We start from the raw sequence: 15677 nt of genomic DNA, 5'->3' as shown, positions 1-15677 counted from the left end.
ATTTTTGAAGTCAATCGTTTGACACATAGGCATTCAATGAAGAGATGTAAGTTCAGGTAATGTGCTCCACCCTCTTTGTGTTGGTGAGAACTGTGACTGCAGTGTCCCGGATGACCTGCAGCTTCATACTGAGACCTCAAAACACACCGGTACAATAATCCAGTGTGCTGCTCATACTGTTCAAAGATTCTTTATTCTTGCATTTTACCATATATTTCTAACTTATCCCCCCTTTTTTTTTGTTTGTTTGTTTTTGGGTGGGGGGGGGGGGGTCATTATCATTACTATTACATAGGGATGTGCATACATTTGTGGCTTCATCTGTATAAATAGCGATTAGACATGAATGGGATTAGATCACATTCTACATTGATTCATGTAAGTGAATTTCCAGTTTGTCTATATAAGAAGATTTGTAACATAACTCAAAAAACGTCAACGAATATTCAACAAAAATATCCATGGTAAAAAAAAAAAATCACCATAAATTAATATCTGACATTCAATAGGCACTTCACAGTCAAATGATGAAATTCATCCAGAAATAAAACCCTAATCCTCAAGTGTAGACCAATTAAAATACAAGTTTAAAATCTCCACATCCCTCACTGGACTCAAGCTTTTTCTGATATTTTTCCTTCTCTGTGGTTGTCCATCTATCATTCTCTGTTCGTAATTCTGCCATTTGGGCGAGGCCCTGCCTGTAAAACAGATCACTGGTTCTTTAGCATCTGCCCAGTGAAATTAAAGTAAACCCCAATGATCTTCTCAAAAGCATAACCCCCCAAAAAACAAAAAAAAACAGACACTGTATGTATTGACTTATGCCAACTTTAATATATTATAAACATTTATTGATCACATAACAATACCCTTTGATTTTTATACACAAATCGCCCAATAGTTGTAAACAGCTTGCAGTTTCTCCTGCACACGAATAGATGAAAAACTGTTACATGTTTTTGCAGCAGATTCTGAAGCCAATTTCACACCTTTTAAAAAAAAAACAAAAAACATGTTTTACATAAATACTAGTGGCTTGCAGTGGCTGACAATTTTTCTCCTCCAAGACATTTTAACATTTCACAGCACACGACTGGAAGGCACAGTGGTAAACACCATTAGAATAAAATGTGTGAAATAAGCACCCTTGAAGTGGTCGGAGCATAACCAGAAGTGCTGTGTACCCTGAGTGTTTAACTGTTCCTTCTAAACACATCTGGCAACATAAACTGGAAAGTTGCGTTTAATGGCCTTCTTCCTCAAAGAGGACATAAGTGCAAATGATTCTGAGCTGAATCGCCCTCATGCGCTCTGTGACACCAGGGTTTACCATCTTGAGGAAAGGTTACTTCATCTTGAACTGGCTTATAAATCTTTTTTTGTGCATGTGCAAATGTGGCATTGGAATGGAAATCTTTTCTTTTTCTTCTTCTTTCTGCAGCCTGCATTACAGAAATTAGTGCTGATGATTACAAAAGTCAAGTACTGGACAAAGGTTTTCTGTGGTTATAGCTAACAGTCTGTATCCGCTGGGGCTTCGCGTAGAGCATTCAGCACAAGCACTGGCTGCTCTTCATCATCCTCTTGAGGCGATTCATCCTGGGTGGACGATGAGGCGCTCTGTGAGACTGCAGCCTGCGCGCCGATCTCCTTCTGCACGTGGACCAGCTGAGCTCCTGCGTCGTCCAGCTTGGAAGTGACAGCCTGGACCCACCGCTGCAGCTGCGCGCTGAAGGCGTCCACGCCCTGGTCCAGCCTCTCCTGCCTGTCCGTCAGCTCGTCCAGCAGCTGCTTGGCGTCGCTGGCGACCTGCTGCCTGCGATTCAACGCGGAGGGAGCCCGCTGGCCCAGCATGTAGCCCTCAAACTCCTCGGCGCTGAGGTTGAGCTTCGGTCCGTCCAGCTTTTCGATGAACGCCACCGCGCACGACTAAATTAGAAGATGAAGACAGAGGTGCCAGTCGTCAACAACAACAACAACAACACGTGCCTTCGTGCAATGCGAGTGAGGGACAGCCTTAAAATGAACTCACCAGATTTGTGAAATAGTATCCGCTCTCTCCTGCCATCAGGCTGTGTGGGAGGCCAAAACGGATCACGTACTGCATGTTGGAGTGCAGCCGGGGAGGGTTGGCCTTCAGCACGACATAAACAAGACTCGATAAAAAGTCGTCAGCATTTGCCGGCTCATTATTTGACAGGGAGAGCGCTTCAAAGATTTGCTGGCTGCACTTGGAAACGCACGCAAGCTTGTCCTGAGGTGCTCGTTTGGCATCCATTTCAATAATAGCTGGAAAAACAAAAAGGTATGACAACATTGCAGACTTAGTTTACAGAATGCATAAAATGCATCTAAACTTGTACAATTTAACATTTCACATTGTAGGGAATCTACTTCTTTACTTTCTGGGGGAGAAGTCTACGTTATGGCAGGCAGAGAGAGCTTCTGTGCCTCCAGTGGTAACAACTTAACACCTCCGAAGTCACGAGTGTTATTAATGTTTTCAGCGAACACCCCATCAGAAAGCAAAGAGGCACATCTCCTAAAATGTCACGCTGCTACATAACATGAGGAGATTTATAATGACCTGTAATAGCAGGGAGAAAAGGATCGCCCGTGACTGGAGTGTTTGTGTCAGGAAAAGGCACACTTAGCATCTGAGGAGTGACCCAGTTTAGGGAACTGTAAAGCAAAAAGTATCAGAAAGACACACACACACACACACACACACACACACATACAAGAAAAAACATTAATGGTTTTCATCATAGATTGTGGCTTCTGTCCTTTAGTCCTGGAGCTCCTTCTGAAGTGGGGAAATGGCCACTTTCCCAGGCCTTCTCTAAATTATTCTAAGTGTGCTATAGCTGTTCTTTGTCATGTAAAAACATAATTTTGACGGCTTCATGGTAGAAAGCCTCGAAGGCAGGAAGGGAGCCACAGTTGTATAAACGCCAAGGGCCTGATACAGGTGGCCAAAGCACACACATTATTCACCGAGTGCAACACATGTCAGGATAAAAAATAATTCAAAATCTTCACTTGTGTGAAAGTAAATAAACAAAAATGCCAACGAACGTCGCTCAGAGAATAAAATGTAGCTTCTATAAGGTCGTATCAACACTTCCGTGAGTCCCGAACAGCTGGCTTCATATTTCTACTTGGAAAAAATGTTTGTATTTCATTGCTTGATGACTCTGGTAACTTGCGAGAATGAGGGTTACCGTATCCTCCTTTGGAGAGCAAGATCCTTTTGTTCATCATCACAGCTGTCATGGCAGAAAACCCACTTGTGCAGTCGAGTCATTATCAGCTTCTCTACATGCTCCATAATGTGAGTGACCTGGGCCTCAGGAAAACCTGAAGAAAAGGAAAAAAAAGAACTCAGAAGTCACATTCATTTTTCCAGAATGTGAAACTCATGATGATTTGTACTTACTCATAAAATATTCAGCAAAAGACTGGTAGAAATCCTGCACGAGGTCGGACTGCTTCTGTATCGGCAGATCCTGCCAACACGAAGCGAGTCTGTGATTAGCAAAGCTCTGACGTATCTGAAGTTATGAGAAGTGGAACATTTGATGTTCAGCAAGATACCGACGTGGTAAGCTTCCATTGTGTTGAGGAAAGCTGTACAGCGGGACTGAAGGCGCTGGGAAGGAGAACTCCGGAGAATCTTCAGGAAACCGGTGAAGTCCCCGGGTTCCAGGCTCTGGTAGGCATTCAACATCTTTTTCTGGCTTTCTGATGACTCTGAACACACAAGAAGAGAGGGTTAATAACTGAACACAGAATTGCAACATAGATTAATTGTAGACGATCACTGATCATCTGCTATAACTGACAGTGGTTCTTGTCATTTTTAGTGCTATCCTCACAAATATTGACCAATATTCAAAATTAATCTGCTTATATAGAATGCAATCTACTATAATTTTTTGAACTGAAACTTCAATTGACAACTTTTTGGTTATTCAAGCAGCCGGTCTCCAAACTAAACACATTACAGCTGACACAGAGAGAACAGACACTTCTGACAGAGCTGAAAACCAAACATATGAAAGAACATAAAGCTTACAAAACAACCTAGAGGTTTTGGAGGCGATGACGTCCCCCAGAAGAGTCTCCTCATGGTATTGATGCGACGGCCTTTCTCAATGCTTTTCTTCTCCTCAAATTTAGAGAACGTGGGAGGCGTCCCATCATTGCTCGGTCTACAAGAAATGAAATTAGGACATAAAAAAGTCTCAATCAATCTGAACTAAATTAGAAATAACAGGATATATCTGGCAGTAATGAGGCTTTTAGGTAAACTTAGACATCAGTCTGTAGTTCCATCCAGTTGGTGCTGATATCACATTTGAGTTTAGTACTCACACAAATGTTAGTTTCTTCATATGCAGTGCAATAAATGTAGGCAGTTGTCAAACCAATGTTAAAAATCAAGAATGTGTTTGAAAATAGGGTGTTAATAGTTTTAATAATCAGTAAAGAAAATGCAAAGTGACGCGACAGAAGGAGTTTCGGTATTTGATGGCATCTTGCCTTGCAAACTGCATTGTATCCTGTTCTTGAACTCCTTTATTGAAGAAACTGAAGGAAGGTTGTAACAAAGATCTTGGATCACAGACTTGATGAAACCCGTTTATCTTCTCATGAAACCCCAGACAGACTCCACCCTTTTGAGATAGACCCTCTGTGGGGGCCACACTATCAGTTCCAAGACTTGCTATTCTACACAGAAGACAGTTCTTGATGGCACTGTTCTACTCCACTGCTGAGTGAACTGCAAAAGCCTTTGTGATGGAATTACTTGATGGATCAGTGGCATTCTTACCCCACAGTGAGCAAAAAGGCTTTGAATATTAGAGGTGAATAGTTTACCTTGCATCTTGTCTCGGGGCTTCAGCTGTACGTGCCTTCTCCCTCCAGCACTTGGAGCAGTAGCCTTGCCACACCGGGTTTCCATAATACCCACAGGCGTTCTTACAAAGCAGCTCCTCCTGAGAAACCCGAATTCTTCTTTGCTTGTTTGCCCACATTGTACAGCTCTCATATAAGTCCAACTGACTGAGACACAATGCTGATTTTTCAGTCGCAATGCATTACAGTAAAGCTTGTAGATCTTGAGAGTCCTGTGAAAACAAAATGATTCGAAAACTCAGTGCTTCCAGTAAACTAATCGGGCAAATCTGGACGTACGACTTCAAGCATATGCATTTGTCAATACCTGTATTTCATTAACATATAAAGAGATGTTACAAAAAAACTAAAATAACAATAAATTTGTGAAATTAAACAGTTTGAACAAAATTTTAACCATTATCATCTAAATAAACTGAGGCAACAACCCTCCCTTTTTGTCTCTCTTATCTAAACAAGCATCAAGTTATTTTAAATAAAATGTGTCTGGATTGCATGCAGAGACATAGGAATTCTTCATTCACACAAAAAGGACATTTTGAAGTTTTCACATGCATAAGGACCACATCAAGTCAGGCCTCAAGAAAAGTACACTTTTCCCAGACATAAAAACATCATTATGCCAGAAAGCCTGAAGATGCATCAAAGTCCTCACAGTGCAGAAAAGACTACACAAGCTCTTTCAGATTTATAGACTGCTAAAGAGATTATTAAAAAGAAAATAAGCATAGTTGGATTACTCTGACTAAAGACCTATCAGAGTGTTTTCGAAACCTTCAACCAAAATGCATTTCATCCAACCTTTATATTCAGAGTCACAAGTTCCTCAGCAGAGACAACCATGCTCTATGTTCTACACTCCAGGATCAAGACTTAACAACAGTCTCTTTGTTGTTTATGTCATTTTTCCCTGAAGAAATCTGACAGGCTATTTCTCCATATGCTTTCAAATCCCATTCTTTCTCTTTCTGAACTTTCTCAAACCTTCCAGTGTAAATGGTGTTTAACATGCTCAGGAATTATCCACAGATATATTTCATATCCTGATGTATTTAGTATCACCCAAGGTCTAGACTCTAGAGATTTGTTTTCTTTGCATCAGACTTGCTGTCCACAAGCATCTCTGTACAGCCTTGATCACACTGCTGTGGCTCAACTGGAAGAGCTGTTCACCTTTCGGTCTCAAAGTCATAGGTTTGATCTCACATCTTCCACTGTGCACATGTCAAAGGTGTACGTAAAAACAAGTGAAAATGTGGAGTAGATATATAAACTGTTAAACCTGTTAAACAGCATTTTCAGAGAACTAATGATCGCTCAGTTTTACTAGGAAATAGTAGTGACTGACCTAGATCAACAGATTATGCTAATCACAGTTCCTCCAGTTTAGTTTTAGTTGCACGCTGTCATCAAAGACAGTTAACAACGTTTTAGTGGACTGCAGCTATTAGGGTGCTGATTTATTAGTTTACTGAGAAGCAAAACTACTTTATTGGGAGGTCAGTCTAAAGTGTTAGCTAACACCCTCAAATCCAGATGACGAGTCAGCTGACTGGACTGACCCCAACTAATGCTAATGCTAATGCTAAGTGCCATTCAGCGTGAACCGAGTCATTTTCAGAGAGATGAATGTGTCGTCTTACCTCAGGAAAGTGGTGCTCCTCTCTGAAATGTTACTTGAGTCATAACATGGATTAGCTGCTTCTTTTTTTTAACGGAGAGAGTTGGTCTGTCTTTTCTCGGAGGTCTTTGATAAGTCTTCAACTATTCGTCATCTTTACAATGATAACCGTAGATTAAAAGACAACAAACCCCAGCGACAGAAGTGTCGAATAAGGACAAGAAAATAGAGTTTACAGCAGAAACATTCGCTGGTGACATTAAATACAGACGGAACACTGACCGCTAAAGAACCGGTGTAACCGGAAAAATCTTCGGACACAAACACGTTCCATTCAACATCCGGCTCAAACTTCAAAGTAAAATTCAGTAGAAATAAAAAGCTACTATATAGGGTTTAATAAAATATAAATTCCAAAACAAATTACAGTTAAACAGCATATTAAAGTATGTCATGTTTGTAATCGCCTAATTTCTGGAACTACGGAATTTAACCCGCATGAACATTTTATTGAGAAACACCTAAACCAGAAGTGCTCATATTCTGGTGTTTTAAACTTGACCAATTTGGAGAGTTGTAGTTTACTAAACCGCAGATTACTGACTTGTGTTTGTGAATGACATGTGTATGACAGGAAATGTTCTTTTCTTTTTTTTAATACAGGGGACCGTATGAGGGTGTATAACCATATATTTATTTATGTATGTATTTATTTAATAGAATTCATTTATCAGCATCTCTCATCAACACAGAGATAAACTGACAAAGAAACAAAGAGAGTGGGAGATTGTATCATTCAGAAAACATATAGATTTATCCACTGCATTCATTAAACATCTGCATGAATACTGCTCAGGAATTCATACTGTTCTGATTACACTGTTCTATTTGCGTTTGAATTCTAGAGGCACATAACTGAATGATTAGAACTCAGGGTATCTTCTGTCAGGTTGACCTAAAAATAAAATAGACCGAACTATGCATTTATTTGGAAAAGATTGACCTGGACTTCCGGTATGACCTCGTGTTGGTGGTAACTAGGCAACAAGACGTTCCACAGTGGACGACATGGAGAAGATGTTTGTTTTTCACTACTAAGGTATTGATTTCTAAACAGAACGTGCAGGAGGTAATCGCATCATTACATAGCGAATGACTGTGTTAATATTGATTGCTTATTTGTAACTCGTGACCTAAATACCGTCTGATTTGTGCTATTTGCTGTGTATCCAGTAATATATTGCCTGAACTTGTTTTTCTTTAAATCTAATTAAAAGTGCAATCAACGGCTTTGTTGTTAAAATAACATGTCAGGTGATGTGTTTCCAACAAACTCCGGAGCTGAGCCTCAGCTGTTTGTGGACCTAAAGCCGGATATGGAGCCTGCAGGTGTGGATGAGAAGATCCAGACACAAAACAGTGATGAAGGCCACGCCAGCAGAGAGGAAACAAAGTCTGACACACCGCAGACATTTGGGCACTCTCAAGTCTACACTGCAACTGCAGAAACTCTTTTCTCAAACAAGATGCGTCAGACAAAACCACATGTGCTGGTAAGTATGGGCCCTGTTAAAAATATATATTAATTTATTCAAAATGTCTTTGCATAGCGACCAGTACATACAGTTTCTAGATTTTCACGTAAGTGTTTTCCAAGGAAGTCCAGCTGAATCGTGACAAAAATACAAATCTGCTCCTCACACAGTCTCTCGAGAGGGTCTATGGGATGAATCCTCATCTTCCAGTCTTCACTCTGCAAGACCACGATCAGCTGGTGATCCTCTATGCTGGAGCTCATGTCGGGATCATATATAATCACATGTTAAACTCTCAGCATATTCTTCAGGTAACAACCAGTGCTGAAACATTACACAGTGTTAAAGATTAAATCAAGCAGTTTCATCAACTTTATATTTCCTACAAAGTCAAAGTCTGAAAACACATATAAAACTTTTGCTTCACATTTCAGAAATCAGAAAAGTGTTGTTCTAAATACAGTATAATTCACGTGGGACTATACTTGTGGTATTTTGTTTTTCTTTTTGAGAATCTCAGCAGTGGGGAAGATTTTCTGAGAGGTCAGGGCACTTTAAACCCATCACATCTTGGATGAGGTTAATTCAAAAATAAGAACTGAGCTGAGTGCTATGAGGAAGTTTTCGATGTACTTCAGAAGAAGAAGAAAAAAAAAGCAGAAGCGGCCTCTCTTTCAAAATGTAATTTCACAAAGTTGTTTTTCCTCTCTATTTAAATTTACAAACACCAAACTCACTGAAGATAGGATGCAAGCTTCCATCCAGCAAAAGTCAAGGCTAAGTGAGGTTTGAGATGAGAAGAAGGATCTCAAAAATCTTTCTTCAAAACAGTTGTTTAAAACAGTATTGAGTATGTCAAATGCAGTCTTTCAATGTGCATGACAACAAAATCCACCTCTTTGAAAAATCAATTCTAAGACATTTATGCCAGCAGAAGAGGCGTGTAAATGGCGTAGACATAACAATTGGCAATATTTTATTGACCTCAAACATAGTTGTTGGAAAAACCAATTCTAGTGTGGATTTTGATGATTTGGGCACCTGTACACAAATATCCTTCATTATGACCAGTAAAAATGTGCATTGGTCAGATTTACCTCTGGCTTCTTAGCATAAATGCACACAGCTTGCTTTTGTTACTAGTATGACTTTCACGGTTTGGATGACAACAGCTTAGTGCGGACGACACAGTCCAAGCTAATGGGCTCAAAAGTGCTTCATGTAGGGAGATAATGAGATCACGCCTCAAAGCTTTAAGGACCAAAGGAGACTGAGGAGGTCTGACCATCATGGATTTTCCCTCCACTGTTACATTAATTGATTTGTTGGCGTAGAGATCTAAACATACCTGACATCATGCTGGGATTATATAGCTTTACAAACAATCTTGTAGAATCGAAGCAGTGAAATGAGACAGCTAAAAGATGAAAATATTTAGAAAAATTGTCAGCTTTTATCATCTGAACAATGGTAAATCATAAGTGAACATAAAATATAAGGATCATGATTTGCACGATAGTTTCAGATGTTTATTCTCGCCTATATACCTTACTGGGTGTGTAAGTTACATATTTCATAGTACCTATCCCATCACATTTATCCACGTCTTCAGGGCCACTCCCAACCCATCTCTTGTATGTGTGTGAGTGAAGACCGGCGCTGGATTGCGACAGCAGACCAGGGCTCAAAAAGTGTGGTGATGATATGGGACTCCTACTCAGGGTATTTATCTTTATACACACTAAGGCATTTTATCACGTCAGTCATTGCTCCTGGTGGTAACCATGTGTGCGACGACCGTTGCAGTATTCCTGTGAACACATTATTTGACTGCCATTGTGATGGAGGGGTCAGTGCAATGAGTTTTTCAAGCGACACGAAGCATCTGGTCACCGTTGGAGCTGAACAGGTTCAGGTGAGGATGAGAGCAAGGCCGAAACTGTTTTCACTTTTTTATGAATGAATGAACAACCATAACGAGGATCTCATTCTTTTTTCAATTTTTGACACCTTTTTTTTCTTTTACAAAGATCTTTTCCCCTTAGTTTTAAATTAATTAGCACTTCTGTAGGATTTTATGGAATTTTGTTGTCTTTTCTTTTTCTTTATTGAGATAAATTTCAGAATTTTGATCTCTCACTGTATCTCAATTTGCTCAGCGTGTGTGCATTTGGGACTGGACCAAAGAAACACAAGCGCCCTCGTGCTTTACTGAAGTCAGTCCTGCATGTGGTTTTCAGGTAAATTAAAAAAAAAAAAAAAAATCAGCCTTTTGGATATTTCATTGATGAAATATAACATTCAGTGTCGAACTGTTTTTATTTCTTTCAGGAATACATCATTTTTAATCCAAACGATAGCACCCAGGTGCTCAGCATTAGTAAAAGTCATGTGCTGCTTTACACCACGGTACGCTCATGGTGCTTCTCTCTCTGACTGATATATCACAGATGTTATCCATTTGTAACTGCATAAAAAGACTGATCTTTTTTCAGGCTAATGGAAATCTGCAATGCTTCCCAATGGACATCAAGAAGGTGAAAATAATCATCACTATTTTGTTTTACTGGTCTGCTTATCACAGTTTTATCTAAAATAGATCTGTATTGAAAAGCTGAATTGGTGATCTTGTACGACTGTTTTTGAAACACCACGAAAAATTAATGAAACCAAACCGCTATGCTGTTTGTGAAACCTTTCAAAAAGACTTATTTTTCCACAACTTTATTGGCATCTTCGAAAATATTTAAATAATAAAAAGGTGATAGAACAGGCACTAATGATACTCATACTTGATACTACTTGTTTGGTCTGTTTCCTCTTCCAGCTCATTAATGTACGCGTGAAAAGAAATAGTTCCACTAAGAATGATCAACTCTCTGAAAATGTGAACTTGGCCGATGTGGCTCTCAGTCGGTCGGTGTTTCACTGGAGAGATCCTGAGGTCCTGACAGCCACTGGATGCAACCTGATGGTGTGCAATGTGGAGGAAGGCCTGGTAGCAAACCAGAATTTCCCCAGTGAAAGAGTCAAGATAATCCCACTCCAGAAATCACTGATAACGCTTCTCACCGTAACCGACAGGTAGTTAAGACGTCAATATTCATTTACATTGCATTTTGTTCAATATACTCATTGATCTTTCATCTCCCCCTTGTCTTTTCATTGAAGCTGCATCGTCACTGGTGACACTCAAGGCCAAATCCGATTTTATGATGAGAATTTCTGCCTTCTCACTTGGTACAGTGAATTCAAACTGGATGCCATTGTTTCTATTTCCTTTTCCAAAGAATGTACAGAGGGGCATCTGGATGACTGCACTCTGGAGGCAGCGCCAGTCATTTTAAGGTATTGAGTGGAATTATCATTACAATCGCTGCCTGAAAAAAACTCAGAATAATCTGAAATGTAAAATTTCAGCCAAACTAAAAAATCTTTTTTTCAACAGAAACTTTGTAGTTTCAACAGTCAGCTCTACTGTCGTGCATGTGGATGCACAGCGCAGCAGCTCTCGCATCCTGCTGCAGGAGGATTATGAACCAATTCACACAGTGGCATGCCACCCTGATCTTCCTGCTGTGGCTATTGGCAATCAAAGGGGCGTCTTAAAAGTGTGGGACTACAACAACAAAGTCACCACTGACCGCAGGGTTTTTGAGACGGAGAAGCAGATTCAGTGCCTCACTTTTGACCCTAAAGGTGAGAAAGTGTTCTTCAGGATCATAACTTAGAAAAAGCTGTTTAAACTGCCACGTGTTTCCCATCCGATGTATGATCATATTACTGATGGCTTCCCATATCTCAACAGGAATATACCTGGCAGTGGGCTTTGGTAGTGGAGCTGTTCACATCCTGAATTCCAAAACCTTACAAAGTGATCCAGAAGAACGTTTTCATTACACTAATGACAGCATCCAGCTCATCACTTTCTCCTCAGACTCTAAGTATCTTGCTACAGCGGTGAGCAAGTCTTTGTGATAGTTGACAGTTTAGTTTAATTTTATTTATATCATTGACAGAAGAAAATAAAGCTTAAAACAATTCAATACGAAACAATAAATGTTCCCAAAGCTATGAAAGAAGTCTTTTTAAAATAGCTATTGTGATAAAACGTTCTTAACTTTGAACGTGACAGCCATTTTATTTCCTTGTTCACTGCTAGGACACTGGAAGAGCAGTGACGGTGTTCTGCTGCCAGATGAATGGAGGCTCCTCGCCTCGTTGGACGTATCTGGGAAGGTACCGATCTCACTCCAAGCCCATCAAAGACCTCCTTTTCGGGGTGCACCTGGATAGCACCCAACCCAGGCTGCTCTCGCTGGGCATGGACCGTCGGCTGGTTAGACCAGATTCAGAACTACTACTTAGACTGGCGGTTTTGCAATTCCGTTTTCACCGTTGATACATCGTCGATACATTTGCAGTACTGACATTTCTCTCTCTGTGTGTGTTGAACTCAATGATAGGTGGACTATGACCTCAAAAACAGTGATGTGAATCAGCTCCGCATCTTGAGCTCTGACAGCATTGAGCAGAGTGCCGTGCCCACGTGTATGACCTGGTACCCTCCCCTCACAACGGAGCAGTTTCTCCTCACTGCTTCAGACCAGTATAAGATGAAGCTTTACAACAGCACAACGAAGATGTGCAGGTCTGTAAAGCATTGTGACCAGTTCCTATTGATATTATTCAAATTCTATTACTGAAAAACAGGGTTGCTTCTGCTGTTCTGTGATAACAGAAAGACTCTCCTTGGCCCAACATATGGCTCTCCCATTAAGCAAATAGCTGTGCTTCCAAAGTCTAAAGAGCTGGAAACAACTCCATATTATCTGGCATTCATCACAGAAGACAAGGTCAGCGTTGGCCCCTGAATACTGTGCTTTTAGAATAATTTTCCTGCAAATTTCACTATATAAAAGGATGTTTAATTGTTTTCACACATACTTCTTTTTGTCAGTTCATTACATTTACCAGCGCATCCAATACTAGTGCTTACTGTCAAATATTTATCTGTTGCACCAGTCAGATTGTAATTTTCACAGTGCCCTGATAACAAGACTAACTTAGTCAGGTTTGACTATATTTAATTTGCCATTTTCAATATTTTGTAGGTTGGGCTCCAGATGTTGCCTCTGGATGGAAATCCCTACAAGTCCAGTGCTTTGGTTTGCCATCCGACCGGGGTGTCTGCGTTCGCCTGCTCTCCAGACGGACAGCTTATTTTCACCGCAGGAAGCTCTGACTGCATGCTCCTCTCATGGGAAATAAATCTTAAGTAAGCTTTAACTAATCAAATTGGAAACCAATTTAAAGGCACGAGGAGTGTAACCATTCCTGCCTGACACAGCTCTCCTCCCCTGTTTTCAAAAACAGTGTGTTGGAGGCAGGAGCTCATCTTGGTGGGAAGGACCTGGAGCCATTTTTTGCTCTCCTAGAGGGAGGGAGAAATGGAAAATTCTACCAGGTGAGCTCAATGTTGCTTCCCTCATCCTGTTTATTGATATGTTGTCATAAGTAGTGCATGCTCTCTCCATATTACTGCTACTAATGTGGCTGAAGTAATTAGATGAGTGAAAAAAAACCTCAATAAACTGGTTCAAAAGTTTTTTGAGAAGGACCAAATTTCATAGCTTTATTATGGTCTGTATATGACTGATGTACCACTGTACTATGACCTCTTTTCCCTGATTTCTTGAAGGTCTGGATTATCTTTTCATCTTGATAATGACCAGATAATTTAAAAAACAAATTATGACTTCATGGTATTTTCACTCATGATGACTGCCATGGTGAATAATGAGCACTGTAAACAACCACCTAAATGAAGTGTGCCAAGAGTCAGCTCTGGTCATCATTGATTTGAAGTTTTGAGTTATTGATTTATCGTATTTACTTAATTGATCTCTAACTACATTTTTGGGAAGTTTGGAGCTTATCTAAGACACTGGGGAAAAAGGCACAGTCCAGCCTGGCAACACCACCAGAAGGACGGATTAGATAATTGGGTTAAATTCCACACACTACATTGCCTCTGGAAAAATACTCTTAGATAAACAAACATCTTTTTTCTACTTAAGCATTTCACAGGGTGAGACGCTCCAGATGGGTGTGTGACTATATACTATCAATGTGTGTGACACACTGTAGATTTTTAGAGCTTGGCTTTTTTACAAAAGTTCTTACGTCCCTTAGAAGAGCTCAAACATTTGCATAGCAGTGATCATATGTGAATTAAGTGGGGTGGATGGATGACCTTTGTATTTCTGCATCTGCCACAGGAGATGGAGGATTTTTTTTCTTTCTGCCAAATCCGTCATCAAGGTCTTGACTTGATGGAAAACCGACAACTGTCGACCAAAATTCCCCTGTCGGAGGTTCCCACTCTAATGCGAGCTTTGGCTTACTTTCCTACTGAACAAGAGGTACAATCATTAATACGGACTGCAGCGTGACGCCTCCAAAGTTTCACAAATGTTGGTAAAGCGACTTAAAGTTATTAACAAAAGCTTTCTCTGCTGCTATTTTGACCAGGTAGAACACATGCAAAACGAGGTGAAATTCAGCAAATATGCTGAAACAGGGAAATATGTGACCGACATCGACCTGGGGGAATTTATCAAGCTCTATGTGAACCATCGACCAGCCTTCGGCATCTCTAGAAACGAGATCAGTCAAGCCTTTCATGTCCATGGCCACAGTGATGGCACAGGACAGCCTGTTTTACAGTCACATCAGCTGCTGGAACTTCTGCAGGGCCGAGGTATGTTGCAGGTTGTTGAGTTGTTGAGTATAAATGTGAGAAAATATAATTTACTACACTAGATTTTTCTGACAGGAGAGCGCATGACTGAGGAAGAGGTGGCCGAGTGTTTTGCTACACTTTTAGGCCTCAACGATGAGGAGAAAGATGAAGAGTGGGAGCACTCAGGCCGTGGCAAAACTCATAGTAAGTTATATTAAAAAAACAACAAAAAAAAAACACTCTCACACTGCAATATCAAAATGACTGCAGGCCAACTGACACATTTTGATTTGTGTTTATATGCAGATGACGATTCAGTGCGTTCACTGGAGGATGCAATCCCAGAGGAAATATCAACGGAGACATATATAAGTCACATTATGAGCTTCCCTTCCCCTCCAGAGTGAAGAAATCTGTCTGCTCCATATATATATATATATATATATATATATATATATATATATATATATATATATATATATATATATATATATATATATATATATATATGTATGTATGTATACTATTAAAGTTCATTGTGTTTTTTTCACGGATCAAAGTATCCAATACATTCATTTAGTTTTATTAGTCAGTGTTTGGTTTTATGTTGGCCTAGTTTTACCATCTGGAATATGCAAATGGTACTTTTCAAGAAACTGTATTAAAAATGCTTGCCCACTGCATTGATTAATAAATCCATTTTCTCACCAGCTGTATCTATTGATTGGGATAGGATAATTTGGAATTATAAGAATTAAAATAGATTTTTGACTTTGAGAATAAAGAAACCCTAAATTTTAGTGTGAGCCCCAGTTACCTTATGATGTGGTCAAAATATAACTGACAATGC

The 15677-nt window shown here is 39.9% G+C and overlaps 2 protein-coding genes across 2 annotated transcripts; one reads left to right on the top strand and one right to left on the bottom strand.

Moving 5' to 3' along the window:
- Positions 1 to 832: 832 nt before the first annotated feature.
- On the bottom strand, positions 833 to 6851 carry LOC115398740 (rab5 GDP/GTP exchange factor-like). The gene is made up of 9 exons (XM_030105668.1): positions 6570 to 6851; positions 4888 to 5138; positions 4090 to 4217; positions 3605 to 3756; positions 3443 to 3512; positions 3228 to 3363; positions 2591 to 2685; positions 2036 to 2292; positions 833 to 1932 (listed from the first exon to the last, which is right to left on the bottom strand). Exons 2-9 carry the CDS (start codon positions 5043 to 5045, stop codon positions 1516 to 1518), a joined length of 1413 nt encoding a protein of 470 aa, XP_029961528.1. The 5' UTR covers positions 5046 to 5138; positions 6570 to 6851; the 3' UTR covers positions 833 to 1515.
- Positions 6852 to 7854: 1003 nt separating this feature from the next.
- On the top strand, positions 7855 to 15234 carry cfap251 (cilia and flagella associated protein 251). The gene is made up of 20 exons (XM_030104212.1): positions 7855 to 8100; positions 8253 to 8393; positions 9695 to 9804; positions 9889 to 9997; positions 10242 to 10322; positions 10414 to 10491; positions 10578 to 10619; positions 10910 to 11166; positions 11254 to 11430; positions 11531 to 11781; positions 11891 to 12042; positions 12245 to 12421; positions 12549 to 12733; positions 12824 to 12938; positions 13197 to 13360; positions 13459 to 13549; positions 14364 to 14507; positions 14617 to 14845; positions 14921 to 15031; positions 15134 to 15234. The coding sequence occupies exons 1-20, from the start codon at positions 7855 to 7857 to the stop codon at positions 15232 to 15234; spliced, it is 2961 nt and encodes a 986-aa protein (XP_029960072.1).
- The last annotated feature ends 443 nt before the right edge of the window (positions 15235 to 15677 follow it).

Source organism: Salarias fasciatus, chromosome 12 (genome assembly GCF_902148845.1).
Source record: "Salarias fasciatus chromosome 12, fSalaFa1.1, whole genome shotgun sequence".
NCBI classification, from domain to species: domain Eukaryota; kingdom Metazoa; phylum Chordata; class Actinopteri; order Blenniiformes; family Blenniidae; genus Salarias; species Salarias fasciatus.
This window is presented reverse-complemented; position numbering and strand designations above follow the sequence as displayed.